Source organism: Seriola dumerili, unplaced genomic scaffold (assembly GCF_002260705.1).
Source record: "Seriola dumerili isolate Sdu_G_001 unplaced genomic scaffold, Sdu_1.0 BDQW01000044.1, whole genome shotgun sequence".
Lineage (NCBI taxonomy): Eukaryota > Metazoa > Chordata > Actinopteri > Carangiformes > Carangidae > Seriola > Seriola dumerili.
The window spans coordinates 2,880,114-2,896,447 of NW_019174299.1; the positions used below are offsets into that span (position 1 = coordinate 2,880,114).

General features: G+C 40.6%; 2 protein-coding genes across 3 annotated transcripts; both read right to left on the reverse strand.

Moving 5' to 3' along the window:
* Positions 1 to 1,782: 1,782 nt before the first annotated feature.
* On the reverse strand, positions 1,783 to 5,401 carry LOC111217524 (60S ribosomal protein L3). The gene is made up of 9 exons (XM_022739437.1): positions 5,362 to 5,401; positions 4,654 to 4,846; positions 4,144 to 4,312; positions 3,639 to 3,774; positions 3,238 to 3,424; positions 2,784 to 3,046; positions 2,581 to 2,676; positions 2,232 to 2,351; positions 1,783 to 1,908 (listed from the first exon to the last, which is right to left on the reverse strand). Exons 1-9 carry the CDS (start codon positions 5,362 to 5,364, stop codon positions 1,864 to 1,866), a joined length of 1,212 nt encoding a protein of 403 aa, XP_022595158.1. The 5' UTR covers positions 5,365 to 5,401; the 3' UTR covers positions 1,783 to 1,863.
* A 583-nt stretch (positions 5,402 to 5,984) lies between these two features.
* Positions 5,985 to 15,153, reverse strand: LOC111217759 (solute carrier family 25 member 39-like). Of its 2 annotated transcripts, XM_022739745.1 has the most exons (12): positions 14,966 to 15,153; positions 12,771 to 12,876; positions 12,265 to 12,324; positions 12,001 to 12,051; positions 10,769 to 10,878; positions 10,571 to 10,638; positions 9,671 to 9,795; positions 8,770 to 8,943; positions 8,292 to 8,401; positions 7,671 to 7,752; positions 7,486 to 7,566; positions 5,985 to 7,403 (listed from the first exon to the last, which is right to left on the reverse strand). In XM_022739745.1, exons 2-12 carry the CDS (start codon positions 12,865 to 12,867, stop codon positions 7,297 to 7,299), a joined length of 1,065 nt encoding a protein of 354 aa, XP_022595466.1. In that variant the 5' UTR covers positions 12,868 to 12,876; positions 14,966 to 15,153; the 3' UTR covers positions 5,985 to 7,296. The 2 variants fall into 2 exon arrangements, with proteins under 2 accessions (XP_022595466.1, XP_022595467.1); XM_022739746.1 differs by lacking the exon at positions 12,001 to 12,051.
* Positions 15,154 to 16,334: the final 1,181 nt, after the last annotated feature.

The following is a 16,334-nucleotide window of genomic DNA, read 5'->3' on the forward strand; positions in this document are numbered from 1 at the left end:
TGCAAAATAAACACAAAGTGATGCAAAATGACGACAAATGACAGCAAACTGACCAAAAAATGAAATCACGCCACAGTGACACGAGGCTTCACCCTGCCTCCTCCTCCTCCTCCCGCTGCCTCGGTGTACAGCAGGCCTTTCTTTTTTAAGGCTCAGTTTACCGTAAGTGTCCTTTAGAGGATATTTTCTCTTCGCTGTAGAACTGCTTTGGTAGAGAAAATGTCAAATTGTTGAAGTGTGGCTCTACAGAGAACAATTGTCCTTCAACTCCCTGGACTGCAGGTTAATAGGAGGTAGGAGGGACCTTGAAAATCCTTACAGGAAATCCACATTTCTGCTAAGAGTGCTGAATATTATGCAGAGATGTCTCGGAGAGGCGTTCTGCGGGACATCTAAATGGCCTGTAGAGCCCTCTCAGGGTCTTCCTCATTACCTGCTGAAGTGGAGGTTTTAGTTTTGGCAGTGATGAGTCAGAATGGATGATGTTGGGGCTTAATTACTGTGCTGTGACTGCTGGAGTTCTGATGTCAGCCGAATACAGGCCTTACAGCTCAAGGACACATGTAGCCTGTTGAAACATGCAATGTTAGCTAAACTGAGCGGCTGTCCATCAGTTCTGCATAGGTGGCTGCTCTCATCATAGCTGACGCCGACCTTTTCAGCTGCGAGACAGGAGGCCGGGCTCGGAGGCCAATCACGTTCAACAAGCTCCGTGCTGGAATGTATATATCTACACTCACACCGGGTATCTGAGGTAATAGTACTGCTGTTGAGTATTTTCATTTCACACTCCACTACATCTCAGAGGGAATGTACTGTTTACTCTGCTACAGCCGAGCTCAACTTTAGATACTTTACTTCAGACAAACATGTGACAAGCTTATATACAAGGACACGCTGTTATAGGTCGAACTAGTTTTACAAAACACCATATAAAGTTAAGAGCAGAAATCATCGGATGTATGGAAAATTAAAACTGGTAAGTTACTGATTTGAGCTTGCAAATGCATTTATACTTTATTTCAGACTGTTTTGATAACTGTCCGTTTCTGCTCCATAACAGGATTTTGCCTTTACTCTCATTTCATCCTCACATTTCTGCTGAAGTGTGCTCACCCTTTATAGTGTGTGACAGCAATCTCTACTCAATTTGTTGCAATAATGAGTGCCATCCTCTTGAAAAGTAAAACTGATTTTTCTTGGTTAAATAAAAGAAAAAATTGTAATGTCTCTTCATGCAAAAAAAATATCATGGCTCAGGCACCTGCTTGTTCTTGTCAATAAACTCAACTGACAGCTGTTGAGCCAAAAAACTAAAAAACTGAAGGCCACACTTATGCCCTTAGTCAGGAATATTTTCTTAAACTGATCTGTTATATCTTAATTTTAGCCTCAGATTCAGAGGTCTTTTTGCTGCATTGAGAACTTGGTACTTTGAACTGTATCATGCAGAACTTTTACATTGTTTTTAAAAGGATCTGGCTTCTACCCCACCTGTATATTAAAAACCTCACTAGTATTGTGGCTTTTGTTTATAACATAAGCACAGTAGGTAGCACAATAAAGTATCTTGTGCATTTCATGACATTTGAAATGTGCCTCAAATGCCTTCTGTAATTTACCAATTACTAACCTGTGCTGAATAAACTATTGACCAAGCCGTCATCTGCATCTTCAACAATGCCGACTCAAGTCAAACTACAGGTTTAACAGCAACTAACCAGCTTTCCTCCCATCTCTGCATTAACAGCCAAAATTCTCAGCACAAACACATTTGTTTTATTTTTTTTTTATTAAATAACTGCAGAACAATAGTGATGGTGACAGTAAATGCAGCAGAGACAGCGTTTGTCGACAGGGACTTTAGGCGGTCTCTTCCTTGGCAATGCGGTCCTTCTTGAGTGGTCCCTGTGGAAAACAGAAATAAGACAAGTCAGTTATGTCAATACTTAACAGGCTGCGACCTGCAGTCTGTGTTGGCTCAGGGCAGCCAGTGTTCCCAGAGAGTGAACAGGGAGCCAGCACAAACAGGCACTGCTCCCCTGCCTCACTGGAGTTCACTATGGCACTGGAATGGAACCCAAATTCACACTGAAGACTGAACCAGGTTACGAACAGTGCGGGGCAACAGTAACCGTTAGTAAGCGACAAAGTTTCTGTGACTTTAACCGATGTACAAGTTGCATTCCAATTTTCAGATCAGATACAAAACTATTAGTACAAAGTCTTACCATAAACGCCTTCTTCTCCTCCACAGTCTGGAAGCGGCCATGCCCAAACTTGGAAGTGGTGTCGATGAACTTGAGGTCAATCTTCTCCAAGGCACGACGGCTGGTCTGCACCAGCAGAGACTGAAGGAACACAAAGTAAACATTTAAGTGAGAACGATTAGATATTCAAGTCTACGTGTGTAAAATAATATGATCTTCCTGGAAAAATGTAGAATATTCCCAGCCGGTTCTTCAGATATGGTTAACACCTACACTGACATTATCCCATGCTGTACTAGATCAGTTTGACAGAGCAATTCCTACAAATTCAAAAACTAACATAACAAAAGGCGTTGAACTTCGCCCTCACCTTGCGCAGAGTCAGCACCCTCTTCTTGGTTCCCACAACACAGCCCTTCACCATGACGAAGTCATTGGTCACCTCTCCGTAGTGGACAAATCCACCCTTTTAAGAAAAAAAAAATAAAAATAAAAAAATCATTGAGTTACATCTGTGTCAAGACAGGAGGGCATCCAATAGACTCATTTACAGGGCGCATGAACATCACTTACCAGGGGGTTGATGCTCTTGTTGGACAGATCGTACTCAGTGGAGGCGTTGTTCTTCACCACCTTTCCATCCTTGGTGTGGTAGCCCTGGCCGATTTTGTAGATCTTCTTGTTGATCTCTGTACGATGGTGGTAGCCCTTCTGACCGGCACGGGCCACAGAGAAGGCCACACGGGCAGGATGCCAGGCACCGATACAGGCCACCTTACGCAGACCACGATGGGTCTTGCGAGGAAGCTTCTTTGTGTGCCAACGGCTGGTGACACCTAGGAGACAACACATTGGTAAGAGTCAAGATAAAGTTCTGATTTATACATATAACGTGTGCTGCTTTGAGGAAAGGCTCCAGGTAATTAACTCCTAATACGCCATTTAAAAAAAAAAAAAAAAAAAAAAAAAAATGGCTTAAATGTAGTAAGATTGAATTCCAACAGGCCTAAACTGCAACTGCTCTTACCCTTGTATCCGTGACCCTTGGTTACACCAATGACATCGATCATCTCGTCCTGAGTGAAGACGGTGTTGACGGGAACGGCCTGCTCCAGCTTCTCACGGGCCCAGTCCACCTTATCGGAGATGGTGCCTCCGTTCAGCTGCACCTCCATGAGGTGAGACTTCTTCTGCCTCACGGGCAGCAGACGCATCTGCACAGAAACAGAAAATAAGTCAATACAAAACATATAAAGACTTTAAAACGTGGAATAATGATAGCTGTGTAGTCTCAGAAGGAAGGCAGCATGGAAGATATCCTCATACGTGTCGGGCGCCATGCCTGACGCAAGTTCCGTGGTCTCATCACCGACAGACAAGCAAATAAGAAACTAAATCAAGACCTCACCGTAAATCAAACATACTAACCTGTGTGTGGGCAATGATGCGGACGACCTGGCAGTACTTCTTCATGGCGGCAAAGTCCTTCTCCAGCTGCTTCTTGCCCTCCTCATCCTGCCATTTCTTGCAGTATTTGGTGAAAGCCTTCTTCTTGGACTTGTACCTGAGCGCATGCAGCGTGGCAGCAGGAGAGAGGACACATAGGTTGGCACAGGTCCTTCATAACCCCGGAGGGCCAGCGGAAGAACACAGTGCATAGCTGCTCGCCCTTCCCTCCATGTGGGTGGGCTCTATCAGCTAATGAAGATTTCGGCTCATGGCGCAGTTTCTAAGAAGCACTTTCCACTGGCCAGAGGAGCCCGGAGCTCATCAGGGCACATGGCACCTGAGCGGAGCTGCCACAGGGGGCCACCGTAATGTTAGACTCACTCAGTGAAAACATAGGACTCATTTTATTTCCACTGGGCAACTAACATCTGCTTCAAATACTCGATACACTATGGTTTAGTCTATCGTTTTGTGTAATGCTCACCAGTTCTTGTAGAACCGACGCTTGCACTCGTCACTGACGTGCTCGGCGAAGATGGTCTTGAAGGAACGCAGGCCGCGGGGAGTGTTGACGTAGCCCACAACTCCAACAACAATCATGGGAGGTGTCTCCACAATGGTCACGGCCTCAACCACTTCCTTCTTGTTCACCTCTGAAGGGGGAAAGAAAGAAATTAAGTTTAACACCTATAATCTCAACTCTAGCTTAATGCACTCAGTGACCATTTTATGGTATAGACTGCGCTCAGTGCTCGACATTCAGCAAGGGGTTTAAACCCATTCTGTCCGCCCGTCGAGTGTCTCATCACAGGCAGAACACCATACTGAAAAGATGACCTTTCACAGCAGACATTTTACTCAATCGAAATGGAAACACGTTCTTCTGACAAACCAAAACATCTGCTGTGAAAAAGGAGTCTTCTCACTCATGCTCACAACATGTCTACATTTTATAATCATTCAAACTAAAATGTTCAAGTCTGACTTTACTCACTTGAGCCGGGTCTGTCGACCTCGCGGACGATGTGGGTCATGCCGGCCTTGTAGCCCAGGAAGGCAGTCAGGTGCACGGGCTTGCTGGGGTCATCCTTGGGGAAGCTCTTGGCCTTACCGCGGTGACGACGGCTCCTCTTGCGGGGCAGGAAGCCCAGGGATCCGTGGCGCGGAGCCGAAAACTTACGGTGGGACTGTGGAAGGAAGACACTGTCAGCTGGACCATGCTTATGCAGAGTAAAATAAGACTTTTCTTTGAAGAGTTAATGCAATTCTTTGTGAATTATAGTTAATTCAGACTGCAAGCAGGCCTCGAGTTCACCACGATGTTAGCGTGGTTAGCCGCCTCCAGCGTGTATGGTCACGCATGTCGAGGTTGAAGCTAACGACGCAAACCCTCAGCTTTAACTTTTGACTTTAAGTAGTCAGCACGTTTACTCATATACCACATTTGTAAAAACAGGTGTTAACAAGACAATTAACTTAAAATAGCGTGTAAGAAGCAATCAACATCAAGCAGCCATTTTGGTCTGTCAGTGGCACTAAAGGTTGCGCTTCAGACTGAATATCATACAAATAAACATTACACTTAAGTAAAAAATGTCTATAAAAGCAATCGTAGTGTCTGACGTCAGTGAAATGTAACTGATTGCTTAGATAACACACTGATTGAAGTCTGGAGTTTCTGCTGCTCGATTTGTTCACTCACCATTTTGTCGCCAGTCCGATTTCAAAGAGGCCTACTGAGGGGCAAACCACCAATTTATACCCAAGCAAATATCGCGGGACTATCCTCAGATAGGACCCGCCCCCGGAATTTCACCCTGCACATGTATTAAACACAGCAGCCACTAGATGCCGCTGTTTACAATTAAAACATTACAGCGTAATAATGAGTTACAGTTATTAAAACCTTTTTTCAGTGTTTACCTTTGATTTAAAACAAACAGTCTATGGCCAAATATCTATATAATTCAGGTACTGTAAATCTTATCTATTGTATGTCTTTTAATACAGCAGCAGTGAAAAGATGACTGTACAGTTTAGTTATATTTGTGACTAATGGAAATAATATGCATTTTAGTTCTTCCAATGTCACAGTTCAGTTTCAATTTAAAATAGAGTACGATTTTATTTTCCACTCAAACAGAAGATTGTCTTTAAATGAATGTATGCAACTAAATGTCAATTTTTTTGTAGTGTATTTTTCTTATTTTTCATTATTGTTAATGTCCTATAATAAATACCCATTCCAAAGTATAGTTTTTTTCTTTTAAATAATGGTGGTCCATCAAAGAACTCCTTCAAAAATAAATCACACATAGCATCAAATCAAGTTGTCATAACATTTATTACCACTTCATTCTTTAAAAAAAAAGAGAAAGAAAAGACAAGTACATACATTTACACCTTTTAGGTTAAGGCAGCAATATTTTGTTTTATGTCCCAGTGTTGTAACAAGTTTTGATGTTATGTCTAATGAGGACTTAACAAGTATTTCATAATGACAAAGCCAGCAGGTAGAAGTAATAAGACTTGGCAAAACGTAAGGACACCTGTAGGATTTTTGGGAAGCTGGCTGCAGTGGTTTTCACATATGATGAAAAGTCAAATAGTCATTAACTCTATCAAGGAGGTCACGTTTTCACCCGTGTCTGTTTATTTGTCAGCAGGATTATGCAAAAAGTACTGAACCGATTTCCACTGAAGGGAAGAAACTATTAAATTCCAGATCATTTACCATGAATTTGAATTATTTTCTCTGAACTCTGGTGTATGTCGTTTGACATTGGCCATGGCAGAGGTCTGTGTCCTCTGAGTGCCCCTGTAGTTAACTCTTGTAACGAAAAAAATTAAATCATGCACCAATCTAGCCATTAGACTTTCTGTGTCTCTTATACTATGGCTTTCCTCCAGTTATGACAACAGAAAAGAGGAGTACATTCAACATAAAACCTACCTGTAATTATTTTTTATGGTTTCATTTCACAGTTGTGTTGCAAATGTAAAGTGCTACAAATGGTCAAATCTATCCAGCATACAAAACAGATTTGTCAGTCATCTACTCGGCAGATAAATGTCAAAAATGTCATGCTTTACTGCTACGGGAATGCAGGATGATGCAGTAACGCCAATGCAGCTTATTATCTAGCGTCTGTATTGAATGGGGATGTACACACCATGCAGTTTGTCAGGCAATGCAACGTATTGGTATGAGAACATTTTCCTCACACTACAGTGTTGATGCAGTTAAAGTCTTTAAGAGGGTTGGAATTTTCCCATTAAGCATTAAACCTTTTACAACTTTCCTGCACAATGCAAAAAGATTACTCGAATCATCAACGCATGAAGTCTGTGGCCCCAGTGTATCCTTCACTATCCAGGCTTGTTGTCAAAGCTCCTTATAGTAGATATATTTCAGTCTTATCAGTCTGTGAACATTTCAAGAGAACAGATTTTCAGGGAGTGACATCCCTGAAATGTGCAGGAATCCTCATCTTTTTTTGTTCATTCAAAACCAAATCCAAACCCGCCTGTTCCTCAAGCTGAAAACAGGCATTTGGGACAAAGTCTCCTGATGATAATGTCTGCATGTGCTTCTGAGAAACACCCAGCGCCACACAAACAGCCCTCAGGATGCCAGTCACTCTCGATCAAGGTTCATCTTCTGGAAGAAGGCCTTTCCAAACTCATATGTGCTTATCATAACAGCACAAGCTGGAGCCACTTTGATCACCCTCGGCATGAAACCTGGGGAAAATTCACATGTTTTCACTTCTGAGTAAATCTTACACACTATTTTTATTTCACCTAAGACGGCATAAGTGTTTACCTGCAAAAAGGCCCTTGTAGCCCAGCTCAGCCCATATTTCCTTCATTATGTGCCATGTAGATGTGGTTCTCTTAAAGGAAACTAGGAGGAATTGGCATAAGATACTAGTTAGAATATTCCATATTGTATAAGAAGTAAGTAAATACATTGACACGCTGCCCACATCACCATGGATAAGCACAGACCTCCCAGAGTATCCATCTCTCCCAGCTGGATCTGTCTCCGAGTCTTCACCACGTCAAAAGGCAGCGTCAGGATTGCAGCAATCTAAACACCATGAAAAACACCAACAGTCACATCCTGGACAGGTTCAGCCAGTGGTTACACGTCAAGATCTTAGATATTGTCAATGTGTGAAGAATAACCACTCATATCAGGAAGGGAGTTTGCTTAATTATTGCTCAAGAAACAGGGCAATTTGAAATGTGGGTCAAACACTGGCCTGACTCTCTGAACGTACCTCTGACAATGCACTTATTGTCAGTCCGTGTTATCAAATATTTGAATGTCGTGAAGTGATTCGGATATATTTACACAAGTACAGGTAACAGTAGTCAGTGTGTCAAATAAAGCGTCGACGTCTCTCAAGGCTTCATTTTATTTTACTAGATTTGAAGCAGAAAATCGCTTTGATTACATCCAGTCATTGATATGATCGTATCAGGATGCTAGACTAACAATTATAACGTCCCACCTTCTACTGGTCATGTCAGTGCTACAGTCAGTGTTACCAAACAATAATTAAAACATGTTTAATTATTACAGCAGAGGGCAGGTGTGTGTTAACATAAATGCTGAGTACTCACAGCTCCAGACACAGCTCCTGCAGTAAAGCTGATGGAGAAATTGGCCTGAGGCACTCGGGACTGTTCACATAACTGGGCCTTCACCAGCTCATAGTTGAACCAGTACAAAGCTGCAAGGACACATAAACAGCGAGGGTTCATTTACCATTTTGTTGCTTTGCTTACAGTCAGTCATCTTAGACTTTTCAAGTAACGAGCACTGTGACAAAAAGATTCCTCCTCTGTTTCCATGTTGTGCTGTCTGCATCCTGAAAATCTGTTACAGCCATGTTCTGATGAAACAATGAAATATGCTGCAGGAGTGGTTTGACAAGTTTCTATGGAGGATTGGAAACATTTTTTCCACCTTCACTGGAACCAACATGAAGTCAAGATAAACCCACAGATGAGATTTTTATACGCCCATATTTCAACTCAATGCTCTGTAGGATTCCCACGTTATATTATATTGTACTATATTCTGTGGTGCTGCTCTTACCAGAGAAGGGAACGTCTCTGAGAACAGTGGGTGCCCAGCCCCTCCACAGAGAGAGCAGGCCGTCCTGGGCCACAGCAGAGCGGATACATTCTCGCAGCTCGCTGTAAGGCAGCCGACGGGACTGCATCTTAGTCCTGACCAGCTCCAGAGGACTGATCACTGTCACAGCCCCCACTACAACACACAAACACACACGCTTCAAGTCAAGAAAAGACAGCCTGAAAAGTCTTAAAAAGCATTGAATTCAACTTCCTTTAAGAAAAGGGACTGAGAAGCTTTAAAAAGTCTTAAATTTCATCAACAAAAGGTCTTGAATATTTTTCTCTCCTGCTGTAGACAGTAACATTAGTTATTATCTTTGGCTGACAGGAGACAGTGGTCAGGAAGCTAAGTTATTGTTGATTTTAGCAAAGACTTATGAGGCATCGACAAGTAAAAAGACCCCCAGCCTTTCTGTAGAACCCCCAGACTGAAAGACAGAAAATGAAAAACATTTTGTGTGTCTTTGTAGTCTTTTTGCAACTCTTTGTCATTGTAGTCTTTTAACTGAGCTCTCTCATTTCATACTGAGGCTCTGGCACAGGGGGGCCCAAGGGAGTCAGGGGGTCTGTAAACCACAGATGGGTCCAGGTCACATTAATTAATTAATTACATTACGTCAATTGTTGTTATTTATTGTTATAAAAAAAAAAATATATATATATATATATATATATATATATATAAATATATATATATTGTTATCGTTTGTTTTCTACCGTTTGTATGACCATGAAAAAGGTATTGAATTACATTCTAAGCAGCATTAATAAAGTCTTAAATGTACTTCAGTGAACACTGCAGGTAGCCTGAACACTGTTAACATGTTACACTGTAGATGTTTGTGTTTCCATGCTCTTACATCTCGCCAGACCCCCAGCAACAAGAGGGACGTGGCTGCCCTGAAAACCCAGACCGTATCTCAGGAAGTCTCGCAGCTGGTCGTAGCAGGTGAAGTAGATGACAGTGGCAGGTACCGCCATAACACTGAGCGCACGCGCACACACACACACACACACACCACACACACCAAACACACCACACACACCACACACACACACATTTCAAACACTGTATGCCATATCAGTGGAACATTTTCATATAAAAACAAAAAACATGTAAATGTGTCACTAGAGACTGAGACTGAGAAGTTTGCAGGTCGGTTAGATACACTGCCTTTCATGAAATAACTCACCACTTGATATTCAGTGTTGTTTACTGCTAAGATGAAGGTTTGCATAACTGCAGCTGCCTAACAACACTCTGTCTATGAGTAACATTAAATTATTGGGACATTATCTGTAATCATTTGTTAAAGACATTTTGTTAATTGATGAGTCATTTCCATGGCATAAAAAACAACTGCTCCCTAGCACATGATAACACAAGTCTGAGGGGCATTTCTTCACATTTTCTTTTTTACATTTTTCACAGGCTAAAAGATGAATGGAAAAAATAGTTGCCAAATTAATTGATAATTAATTAATCTATAATGTGGGTAATGTGTGGTGGGTCATCTAACGCTAAAAAATGAATGTGTCTAAAGTTTACATTCAAAAAATATTTACAGAGCTGATGATTGATCCTAGTGATTATCACACAGCAAGTAAAAACTGCTAAAATAATAAATATGAGAAGTAAACCCTAGTTGGCCAATCACATCAGTTTGTTATGGATTGAAGATACATTATCTTTAAAACCACAACCTGATATTCAATTCAAGTATTTTAAACATTTTCTTGATCAGAGTTTAGAGGCTCACAGTGTCGGTGGGAGCCCACTCCACAAAGACCTCAGTCCTTCATGTCGACTGATTTTCACAAAAGCATCCTGTGGCACAAACAAACAAACAAACAAGCAAACAAAGAAATATTTCTTATAATACTTCTTATAAACTTTAAAGGGGACAAAAATGTAAAGTAAAGCTGCCAGTGGTTCCAGCCACTGCACTAAAACTCACAAGCGTGCCGCTGAAATGTGTTGGTGCTTTGTACCAGCTGGTGCAGCTGGTTCCATTCTGACAGACGTAGATGTGATCCATCAGTCCATTACAATACAGGAAACACTTCCCTGTGAGAGACAGAGCAGCCAGGAGAGTTAAAAACATCAACAAAAGCAGACAGCAACTGCCTGACCCCAGCAAAGTCCAGAATCTAAAAACAAACCCATTAATGAAACAGGTATCTCACATTAGTGAGATTAGTGTGAACCTATTGGGTTTTCATGTTTTCTAAACTGAGCTAAACAATCCTGAACAGACGAGAGTGACTAATGACACACGTGGAGGCAATGACAGCAGAGCCACTCAGATAAGATCAAGGCTGTCCTTGTCACTGCTTACTCTGCCTGTTTATTTAGGGCTGGTTTAAATATAGACTATTGACAAAACTTTCAAAGAAACTCTAAAAAAAAAAAGCATAATTTCACAACCAACTCCTACTACAGATTTTAACCCATGGAAATATCACAGCAAACAAAAATATAATATCCATCATGCAAGGGTGTCACGGGTGAGCAAGATCTTCTAGAAAGGTTGATTTTTGAGCAGCAGGATACAAAGTTTACAACAAACCTGAGTACAACCCTGTGCAACATCATTAATACGTGTGAAGGATATTACACCTCCACCTCTATGGACTGTGTTCAAGAAGAAAACCACTGCTCATAAAACTGCAAGATTACACTTTGCAAAAGAACCTGAAGAAGAAAAAGAGACCTGATGAACGCTGGCAGCACATTGTTTGTTCAGATGAAAGCTAAATAAATTTGGTATGAAGTGGACATAAAGGTGGACATACAAAACATTAAAATTTTAACATTAACATCTCACTAATGAAGGTCGTACTGACTTTTGTTGTAGTTGATTCTAAAATATGGACTTTTCATTTTAGTTTAATTAAAAAATTAATGAATTGGCTTTGGTTTAGTTTTTGTAATTACTTTTGTAGCTTTTAGGCCACACATCAACTAATGAATAAGACACAGTACCAAGCAGTGAAACAAAAACATGCACATTTCAACTTTCATCAATTACGTGGACGTAAAGGCAACAAGCTTTTTTTTGTTTGTTTGTTTGTTTTTATTGGCAAGAAATGTTTGTTAGTCGAGCACGTGGCCATGCACACGAAGCTGTGCTGAACAACAGTGTGTTTTTAAGTTTTAGCATGCAGCGACGGCAGGTCAGATACTCACACTTGGAAGGGCGGATGACGCCGCCCCACGGAGCAGACTCACAAGCTAAAGCTGTGAAACAAACCAAAAGGCAGGACAGATAAAAGAAAGAGACAGAGCACAATAATCCAGAGATGAGGGCAGCACAAAAAGCACAAAGGACAGGTGTAGTGAGGTTAGAAAAGCATCAGGATAAAAATGGCATCCACAAGCAGCTGGTAAAACGAAAGTCAGTGTTTCAGTATCAATGCTAATGTTCAACAACAGTTGAAGACCTCGTCCTACCTTGGTGGAACGGCGTTTGCTGAGCCTGCAGCCTGATCTTCACAACGTCCAACGGTGTGACTGCAAACAAATAAACTGACTGATTCAAACATGTTTATGACGTAAGACTTTGGTAACAATAAAGTGAAGTGGGTAAAAATTAGAGCTGTTACAATAAGTTGATTAATTAATTAGTGAACCAACTGAAAATATCTGCAACTATTTTGATAAACACTCAAATCAATAAAGTAACTTAATAGAAAAAAACAGCAGTTTCAGCTTCTCAAATTTGAAGATTTTTTTTTTTTTTTTAATTTGAAGCATTTTTCTTTTTTAAATGAGATTAAGTTGAATATCTTTGGGGTTTGGTCTGTTGGTCAAACAAAAAGAGACATTTGAAGATGTCACTGTGGGCCGAGACGGACATTGCTAATTATTTTCTGGCATTTTATAAACTATCAATCCACTGAAAAAAGAAAATAATCATTAGCTAGTGTAAATAGCAAGACTTTGTTTCCATATCTCACCAAATATAGATGTGAGGAGGGCTCCGGTGCCAGAGGCCAGCATCTGCTGCACTGGAGAGATCGTAGCCACGGGGCCACTGACGGCCCGCTCCCCCATCCTGCCCACCTGTCCCACCAAGAGAAACACCACACCACGTCAGACTGAGAACACTATGTACTGTAACTAAACTTCACTGGGGTGTTTTCTGACCCTGTTAAACACTGCAGGTCAGCCCTGTTTGCTGCAGCCAGGTGTCTATGTCTCCCTGTTATGTAAAACAACTAAAGACGGATTGTTCGTGTCCCACGGGATTGGCAACCTTACACCAAAAGTTTGTGGCTGGGTCAGTGTCCTGTTATGTCAGAACCCTGAGTGTGTGACACCTGCTTCCACCTCAGTGTCATGACAACACAAACTAGAAGGAAAAAGGCTAAAACACTGAAAGAGCAGACTGATCATTACTGTAAATATTATTAAACTATTACTCAATTAGACTGAAAACGACTCTGCAACCATTATGATTACTTAACTAATCATTTGAGTCAATTCTCAAGCAAGGTACTAGGACTTTGTTTTTCTCTTTGTATATATCACTTTAAACTGCATATCTTTGGGGTCTGTTTTTCAGACACAGCAAGACATGTAAAGTGTGACCCGGAGCTCTGGGAAATGTGATGGCCATTCATTCATTTTTGCCATTTTATAGGTTTAGATGAATGGAGATAATAATATGCAGATTAATAAATAATGAAAATAATATTTAGCTGCAGCCCTAAAAGTCAGAGCAGACGTTGCTCATTTAAGTGAGCTGGGTGAGTGTAGGTGGAGTTGTTATAATGGGGTCGTTGAAACATTATGATAGCTTATCTATGATGTGCATGTCTCTAATCTCACCAGACAGCCAGTGAGAGTCTCGCCTCCTGACCCATTCCTGAATGAGAAAGTGGGTAGTAGCAGATAAATAAAGATTTAATCAGCCAGTAGTGACATGGAACAATAACTAATGATGGTAAATCAAGACATTCCCTCAGGGAAGATCAATAACAACAACAAATCTATCATTGCCAGCCAATATGGTTTGGCTGGATATTATTAAAGGAAATGTTCTTTGTGGAGGATTTTTGGCATTTGAACCATCTCAAAGTTTCCTGTTTCCCTACCTGCGTGGTTGCCTGTAGTTTTCTCCTGGCTCATCCTATTTCAAGAGTTAATGACACTTTAGTGTGACAGTTATAGGCACTTGGCCCTCAAGGTTGATCTGGCCAACAAGCTGCTTTGCCAAATAAGTGCCCTTCTAACTTACTACAGGAGAGCCCAAAACAATCACGTTTTCAAGTTAAATGAGAGTCCTAAAATGAGAGTTTGATGTTTGGGACTCTTTCTGTCACCTTCACCTAAATTACTCAACAGTGTAAGCAGGTTCATCATGTAATCTCATGCTGTATATTTTACACCCACATTACACTGACAGGACACAAGTTAATGAGAAAAAATAAGGGACACATTAACTAACTTGAAATTACATGAGATTAACGTTTCACTGAATCCTGCAACTCAAAAACAGGGTTCACCAAGTTAAACTCAACACTTATGAAAAACTGAATGCAATGTAATACTTGATTCATTAAAGTATGAAAAATATCATCATGCACTTAGTGAGTAATACTACTTACCACGTGCATAAAGTTATCTATTTTTATTTTATATATATATATTTTGTAAACACTTCCCAGAAGTATGTAATTTCTAATAACTTCTAGTCATTTCACACGAACTGGATGAGAAGCACAAAAAATATGGATTAATCAATTACATGCCTACACATTGATTTTTCATAAGGAACAGAAGAAAACATACTCAAGAATTTCACAAACGACATATATCTTCTAAGACCCTTTTTAAGGGTTTTCAATACCCGTAGATGCCCTGCCACAACCTAAAGGACACTGTGTGAAATTCAGTGTTGTCACATCATGTACTCTGAACCAACCATTAGCTAGCTAACTTCGTTTGACAGACAAAATTAATATATCTTAGCCCACACTCGAGAAGAGCAGTAAAGGTTGTATTCAATTCATTTATCAGCTACACTGAGTCAAACGTGTCGAGACATATTTTCATGTAACTGTCAGAATGAGTGCAGTTAGATGGGTAGCTAGCTTAGCTTTTCAGGCACTGCGTTTTTTAAGATCACGAACTCACTAACGTTACTCACCTTTACTTTAGCTGCCAGTGTCGTGAAATGCAGGCGTCTTCACCCATTTCAGCTAAATTAGCATTACGTTGCTACATTTAGGAGCTAACGTTAAGCCTCTCTGCCGCGACGCAGCTCGCTCGGTTCCTCCATAGTGGGTAGATAAGCCGTAAACATGTTTTTGGACCGAGCTGGTCAGGGTTGTTTATAGGTACAAGTCACAATATGTGCCCAGGCTGCACACAGACTTCATAGATCTGTACAACACTACATCCAGCGATGGTCGTGTCTGACTGGCCGAGAGAGCCCGGTGCGTATGTTTTGAAGATCAGTGGTACAACGTCAGCATCCATGACGTTGGTTTCCGATTCGACAGTTAAGGACATGGGAAAATAATGATGAACCACTTATTCTTTTTTCATCCATGCATTATTGTGAAAATGTGTTTGACATCATAGTTTAAGACAAAACCAACTTTCAGATCTGTGAAACTTTTATTTGATTGATGAAATAAAAAAAAATAAAAAATAAAAAATGGCGGTTTTTACTGTATTTTCTCTGTCCAGATAACATCATCAAACCAGGTCTGGTATAAAAAGCAACAAAGCATATTTACACTTGTCGGATCAGTCCTTGATAGACTCCAGTAAGTGAAGATCTGTGAAGCCTACCAGGACTGGTTTGATGTGGTCTGGATGGAAGGGGGAAAAAAGGGAAATTGTGTGTTTTTACAAATAAAATAAACGTTTTTACAAGTTTCACATCTGAAACTATTAAACTGTCATGACACCCTCTCTATTAATCTAGTCCATAATTGACAAGCCTAGTAGCCTAGTTTAGGGTTTTTTCATACAGACCTGGTGTGATGTGGTATGAGTGGAAAACAGAAAAACAGTGAAATCTCTCTTTTTGTGTTTTTGCTGAGAGAATAAGTTTCACAAACCTGAAACATTGTTTTGTTTTGTTTTTAACTGTCTTTACATCCTCACTGTTAATATATTCCAGATCTGACAGGTCCCAGAGGGGTGTTTTTGACCTGGTCTGATGCGGTCAAACATGTTTTCACGTATAGAATAAAGGTTTCATAAAAATGAAAAACAGTCTTTGACTTCTTTGCGATCAGGTCTTGATCTAGACCTGATGTGATGTGCTCTAGAAAGGAAGAAAAATACTGAAACTGACTTTTTTTTTTGTTGCACAAATAGAATAAGTTTCACAAATTTGAAATTGAGTTTTAAACTGTCTTTACACTCTTCCTGTTAATCTAGTCCAGATTTTCAGAAGTATAGTGGTTTTTGACATAGACCTGGTCTGATGTGGTCTGGATGTGAGAAAGCACTGAACCTGCCCTCATATTTTCACAGGTTTTCACAAATATGAAACCCTGTTG

What these genes read in the sequence shown, in the direction of transcription:
- LOC111217524 (XM_022739437.1), bottom strand. An exon ending in CGTCGGTTCTACAAGAACTG is followed by an intron (nt 3,775 to 4,143) that starts GTGAGCATTACA and finishes GCATGCGCTCAG; the next exon opens with GTACAAGTCCAAGAAGAAGG. An exon ending in GCATCATTGCCCACACACAG is followed by an intron (nt 3,425 to 3,638) that starts GTTAGTATGTTT and finishes GTTTCTGTGCAG; the next exon opens with ATGCGTCTGCTGCCCGTGAG.
- LOC111217759 (XM_022739745.1), bottom strand. Translation starts at nt 12,867, where the DNA reads ATGGGGGAGCGGGCCGTCAGTGGCCCCGTGGCTACGATCTCTCCAGTG. An exon ending in CAGGAGCTGTGTCTGGAGCT is followed by an intron (nt 7,753 to 8,291) that starts GTGAGTACTCAG and finishes CATGGTGTTTAG; the next exon opens with ATTGCTGCAATCCTGACGCT. An exon ending in AGAGATGGATACTCTGGGAG is followed by an intron (nt 7,567 to 7,670) that starts GTCTGTGCTTAT and finishes AATTCCTCCTAG; the next exon opens with TTTCCTTTAAGAGAACCACA.